This window comes from Prunus avium, chromosome 7, assembly GCF_965620075.1.
Source record: "Prunus avium chromosome 7, drPruAviu1.hap1.1, whole genome shotgun sequence".
NCBI classification, from domain to species: domain Eukaryota; kingdom Viridiplantae; phylum Streptophyta; class Magnoliopsida; order Rosales; family Rosaceae; genus Prunus; species Prunus avium.
The window spans coordinates 33,330,758-33,337,509 of record NC_142290.1 but is presented as its reverse complement, the minus strand read 5'-3'; the positions used below and the strand labels follow the sequence as shown (position 1 = coordinate 33,337,509).

The 6,752-nt window shown below is 33.3% G+C and overlaps 1 protein-coding gene across 1 annotated transcript; it reads left to right on the top strand.

Moving 5' to 3' along the window:
• Positions 1–127: 127 nt before the first annotated feature.
• Positions 128–2,042, top strand: LOC110758299 (Chalcone-flavanone isomerase family protein). The gene is made up of 3 exons (XM_021960126.2): positions 128–379; positions 629–1,086; positions 1,262–2,042. The coding sequence occupies exons 1-3, from the start codon at positions 292–294 to the stop codon at positions 1,829–1,831; spliced, it is 1,116 nt and encodes a 371-aa protein (XP_021815818.2). The 5' UTR covers positions 128–291; the 3' UTR covers positions 1,832–2,042.
• Positions 2,043–6,752: the final 4,710 nt, after the last annotated feature.

Here is a 6,752-nt window from a genome sequence, read left to right as displayed (position 1 = left end):
GCCACAGCTATTCAAATTAAACTCCAACGGCTAGTTTTAGCAAACGTGTCAGAATTTGACGCACCGCACGCGCCAACGGTCACATTCCCGTTTAAGAACCCCGTTCACCAAACCCTCATTATAAGCATCCGAAGCTCTGCCCTAAAGATATCGACTTTTCTCTTGCTTTCCAAGAATTTGATTTTCGGCGCCCACTGTTTGCTTTCTCTAATCTCCAGTCTCTGCTTGCTCCGCCTTTCAGTTTTCCGACGACCCATTTCGTTTTTCAGCGACTTTCTCGATTCAAATCCAATGGAGACCCCATCTTCAATCAGAAGAGTCACAAGGTCTCAGGCTTTGGTTGCTCAAAACAGCAACACCAACAACATTCCCCTTTCAAGTGAGTTCTCTCACTTTCTTTTCTTTTCTTTACTTTTGAATAACCAATCAGTTTTTGAATATAAAAAATGGGTCTTGATCAGTTTCTTGGTTTAATGGTTTTCGTTTTCATTTTCCCCCTTCTTTCAATATGAACAATCAAGACCAAGAGTTTTGATCAGAAATTGGGTTTATTGATACTTGGGTTTTAGTGGGTTTACCATAGATTTGGTTTCTCTATACTGACTCATACATGGTTTCTTTTTATCAGGGAAGAATGAAGATTCTGAAAAGGTTGAATCGAAATCAAGACCAAGAAATGGGAAGCAACAGCAAGACAGATCGGCCCTGATTGACATAACCAATGATTCTCCGATTGTGGGGCTTGCAATGGGAAGCTTGGAGACCCCATCATCGGCCATAGTCAAACAGAGAAGCTTTAGAGCCAAGAACACACCTGGGTCCGGAGAGGCCTTGCTGAGAGGTCAAGTCAAGACCCTCTTGCAACAAGTGGAAGAAGAGGCCGAGCTCTCAAAGATCACATTGGAAAGCCGCCCTCTTCGTCTTCTCCAATGCATTACTGGTAACTCGCCAATGGGACTACTTGCCCCAACTCCGGCAAACACACCACAGGTCTCTGATCTCTCTGTTGATGCAAGTGGAAGCAACAATGGTGGTGTGGGTTTCGAGAAGCCTTCTCCACTTGTCCAAGAACAATTGATTTCTCAGGTTGGGTTCTAACCCTTTTGTGTTTGAAGATTTTTCATACTAGATTATATGTGGGTTCTTCTCCTATTTTCATTTGGAATTTTGGTGACAATATTTCGATTGGGTCTTTAATCATTTACCTCCAAAATGAGAAGTGCAAATTACTGATTTCTTTTTATTTATGAAAATGTGATAGGTGGTATGTGACATCTTTGAGGGAAAGAATCAAGAAAGCCTTGAATCACAAAAGAGTATCATCAGCCGGTCTCTGCTGCTGGATTTCTCTGAGAAATCTGAAGTCTCCTCTGTTTCATCAGAGTGCTCCTCTGTGATTACTGAAATCAAAGAGAAGTCATCACCAGATGATGATAGTGCTTCCATTTGGTCAATTCAGGTCAATGCTAGCACCCATGATGAAGATGAAGAAGAAGTTGCTGAAGCAGCAGAAGAAGAAGAAGATTATTATCTGAATCTGAATGAAGGTTATGAAATTGAAGAACATGAACAGGATGGAGGCTATGATCTTGATGAGCTTTGTGATGGTATAAACAACATTTGTGTGGATGAGGAGAAAATGATCCCCAAGTTTGCTGGAAAGCATACAAGATTTGTGTATGACAGTGAGGATGACATTGAAATCGTTGAAGAAGACTTTTCAGCACAGAGTCCGGATTCAGGTGCTGTTGTTTCACCCAATGCCCTTCGCTTGAAGGGCTTGCCAACACCAAAAGGCAAGCACATGCGCTTTCTTGAGGAGGAAAATTAAGATTCTGGTTTTGAAGTGCTGATGTGTTTTGGTTGTCTTTCTTGATAACCATGTTTAGGGATTTGCTTTGGTCATTTTCTGTAATTCCTTAGTTTTGTTTTTTTATTCGGGATCCACAATAGAAATGATATTCATGACCACAAATGGTGTGTAATTCTCAGTGTTCTCACTGATTTTTAATGAATGAAACGTTCTTTGCTAGTTTTGACCAGTTGGGAGTACTTTTTTCTATTTATATATTTTACCAAAATGTAGAATTTAAAAATAAAAAAAAGTAGAATTAGATCAACAAAATATCAAAAAATATAGAAATGTCGTCGGCGATATTGCTAAAATATTATATTTATAGAGTACACCCAGGGCGGCTATACTATTTAAACAGAAAGGTATAGCCGCAAATATCCTATTTAAAATTTTCTTTTCTATTAATTAAATCTTAGCCTTATTTATACTTTCATTTATGAAATGAGTCCACAAAATAATTTAAAATAATTAATTACTAATTAAGTAATTTATGAAATGAGTAAAATATTTAAATATTCACTAAAGAAATAATAATTAAACATACTGACCAATTAAAGTAATTAAAAAAGGCTAAGATATTACTTAATTACATATATGTTTAAACTAAAGAAGTTGGCCAAAAAATAAAAGTAAAGAAACTAATTTTATATGTTTAAAATTTATATATATATATAAAAAAGGCTAGAAAACCTGTCCCGATGAAATTTCCTTGGTACATGTCTATCTCGACCAAATTTGTTGGATTAGACCTCCCCGACGAAATTCATCTGTGCCGTCAAAGTCTCATCGTGAGAGGTCTAATCCTACAAATTTCGCCCGGATAAACCTGTGCCGACAAACTTTCGTCGGGTGAGATTTAAAAATATATATATATATAAGTTAGTATCTTTAGGTCCAATAAATTTTTATTTTAAATTTTCTTTTTAGTAATTAAATAATATTTTAGCCTTATTTAATTACTTTCATCTGTAATTATGTTTCAATTAACTTCATAAATTATATTACTTAATAAATGGTAATTTTTATTTTTATTTTTTTAAATTTAATCAAATATTTAAATACTAATTATTCACTAAGAAAATTGTAATTAAAACATAACTACTAAATAAAGTAATTAAAAAAGAGAAATCAAGATTATGCTATTTAAATGGTATAGCCGCGCGGCTATAATGTTAAAATATTCTATTCAAAGAGTATAGCCGTCCGGCTATACGTTTAAAATTCTATTTATGTGTGCGTGATTGAGTTCCCAGTGTTGGCACTTTGGTTTTTAATGAATGAAATATTCTTTACTAGTTTTGACCCAATTGGTACTTTTTTATGTTTATTAAAATGTTCTAAGAACTTTGATTTTTAATGAATGAAATATTCTTTTCCAGTTTTAACCCAGTTGGTACTTTCTTTTTATGTTTATATATTTTATCAAAGTGTAGAATTTATTGATCAAATGACTCGTCGACAAAACTATTCTTCGATTATAGTTTAACCAAATGACTTGCCTGAAGTGCTACTTTTCTTGATTTTATGCCTGGCTGATTGAGGATTTTTTGGAAATTCTTCTCTATGAAGCTCAAGTTAGTTTTGAACACCATCTGAACTCGTTTGGTATCCTACTAAAAAAAAACTAAAAAATCACTATTTATTTTTAAAACATGAGTTTTTAAGATCTAAAAGAAAAGAAAAATTTTAATCAGAAATCCTAGATTTCCAAATTGAAAGTAGCAAAAGAAAATGAGAGAGGGAGGATAGACAAGAGAGACAAGAGAGGGAGGAGAGAGGTAGAGAGAAAAAAAAAACTATAAAACCTCACTTTTTTTTGTTTTCAATAATGGGGAAGTTTTGGCCAATGGGCATCCAGGATCGAACCTCGGTGAGGTTTCTTTCCTCCGATGTTACTCAAAAATAAAATAATGGGGGTGTTTTGAGGTTTTATTGGGTTTGGGTTTTTTTTGTGGCTTTGGACTTAAAATTTATTTTTAAGTTTATAAAATTGGATCCAAGTAAGGGGAGCTTCTATAATGAGGGGCTATGTTGAGAGGTTATAATGAGAGGGTTCAATCCAACAGTCTAATAATAACTATGCACTGGATCGAATGGCTATTAAGGATCCAAACGGGGCCGAAGCTTTGCTCCATTGTTGTTGTTGCTGGGTGATCTCGTAAAAAGAGTGCTGCTATCTCCCCACCCATCTTATCTTAAAAAATTTAAAGATAAATTTAACACTTTGTAAAATGATTTCTAAGAACATTTCCAACCGATATGTTAAATTGCCACATGGACATAAAATGACAAAAATTAAAGGTTAAAGTTGTTCCAACTGAGTAGTCAAATCATACAGGGACTTAGGAAATTTTTTCTAAATCTTTAATCTTAAACCCAAGGGAGATGTCAAATGCAAAATGTTAAATTTGAATTTGATGGTTTATGTATCAATTTGACACGTTGAAAAAAATTTAACTCCACCCAAAATGCCAAATAGTATATTATATTATTATATTTTTAAAAGTAAATGGGGCCAATATAATGCATAAAGTTTTAAAAGAGAGTAAATGATAGTAGGGTCCATGACCAAAAAAATATTAAAAAAATATTTGACATCTAGGTTTTTGATATGTTATTTTTGACATATCTCTTTTAGCCTTCAAATTCATGTAGGATTTGACTACTCGGTTGGAGAAATTTTAACCTTCAATTTTTGTCATTTCATGTCCATGTGGCAATTTGACATATCAGTTGGAGATGCTCTAAGAGCATCTCCAACCGATATGTCAAAAGTGCCACATAGATATTTAACGGCTAGAAATAACATCTCACATCACTCCAACCGAATTGTCAAAGCTGATGTGGAATGAAGGTTGGAGGTTCAGCTGTTATTTTTGACAGCCCAAAAGCAAGATGTCAAATGAATATTTTATTATTTTTTAAAGACAACTGGCTGTAACTTTCATTTATTATTTTCCTTTCTTATTTTTTTTCCTTTTTCCTCTTTCCAATTTATTTCCTACGATGAACAATTGTTTTTAAACACACAACCATTTCCTCCTATCGTACATGTAATTTTTGTTTATCACCTCCTTCGTTTCATTTTCTTCAAAAAGCTATATATATATATATATATATATATATATATATATATATATATATACATAAATAAAAGAACTTGTGCTCAAACACAGTTCTTCTTTTATACCAAAAAAAATTCTTTTCCTTTACAGACTACAGTGAATTGTGAAGAACCCCAACATGTCTCATCATTTTTCCAATTCATCTTCTGATTCGACAGATGAGCATTTTTGGAATCTTGTTGATTCAGAGTCTGATGAAGAACTAGAAATGTTGGAAGTGGTTCCTTTGCAAAAGGAACAAGAGAATTAGTCTCACAGTATTATGTTATTTCAAGTTTTAGTTGCATATGTATTGTTTTAAATTTTAGTTTATTAAATCAGAAGTGTATTTGGTTTTAATTTGGACTCTGAGAAAACGTTGGTCCATATCCATTTGTTTGTTCTTGTTGTGATCAGATCATTGCTCTATCATATACAACATTAAGAGTTTGTTTCATTTACGTTTGATTAGTCTCGACTCATCTCAGTCCATATTAAAATCTAATTTCTTTAAGAAAACAATATAATACAAAACAAAACAAATTATAAAATATTACCGTTGCATATCACTTTGAATCGTTTCATTTATGCTTGCACAAGTGAACTAATTTGTTGCTATTTTTATTTTCTTTCAAGGTCATGCATGCATTGTTTCAATACAGATGCATTGTTTATTTTCTTTTCTTTTTAATTAAAAATATAAAAATTATATTCTAAGAAGTAGTAAATAAATCAACATTGAAATGTAATAAAATAATAATTTAATTTGACATATCGGGTGGAGTGTAAAACTATATAAGATGTCAAATTGCCACATCAGCCATCAAATTTAAATTTGATGTTTGGTATTTGACATCTCCCTTGGAGATGCTCTAAGGACTTGTAAAAAAACCTCAAATTTACCCCAACTCCTCCCAGCCCAACTGGTTTCATGCTCACATAATCGCATATAACCACAGTGGACGTTTTCAACAAACTTCCCCATAAACCTCTATTTTTGTCAGACCCTAAAACATTTTTGTTTTCCTATGAATTTATCATCATAATGAACAACATATGAAAACAGTATCATCGGCCAATGAAGCAAATTACAACATGCATAAGAAGAAACAAACCATTTCTAGTTCTGGAGAAAAGAGTCTTGGTCATAAAGACCCAGAAATGAATCAGATTATAAAACCCACCGGACAAAAAAAAAAATCAATGTTATGGCATAGAAATTAAATTTTGACACAAAACCTGAGAGAGAGAGAGAGAGAGAGAGAGACTTTACTGACAGAGACGCAAGAGCAAGAACAGGTGGGGATGACAGAGATGGAGTTGGACTTGGCGAGGTTGAAGGAGGCAATGCAGTGATGGGAAGTCAAGCCCAAGCCTCTCTTGGAGGATGGGTATTTTAAGAATAATAGTTGATGAAAAAATAAGATTATATTTTTTCAAATTTACATAGTGGGAGGGGAAATAGGACATGAGTATAATAGCACTCCCAAGAAAAAAGAGAGCTAATTTTCCCACTCCCACTTACTCTCTTTGTTGGAAATTGTATGTTCTCACTCATCTTTTATCAAAAGAGTGTAAATGAACAAAAAGGGAGTGGAAAAATCATAACCCTAAAAACATCTCGGTAGTTTTTGTTGTTGATTAATAAGAACCTTTTCTTGTTTGCCTGATCTTTATTTCTCTCTGTTGCCCTGGTTTTACCATTTACAGAAAGGAAATAATATATCTATACAAAAGATCACTGGAAAGAGATGATATCTCAAATACGTCAATAGTTTTAACCAAAAACTAAA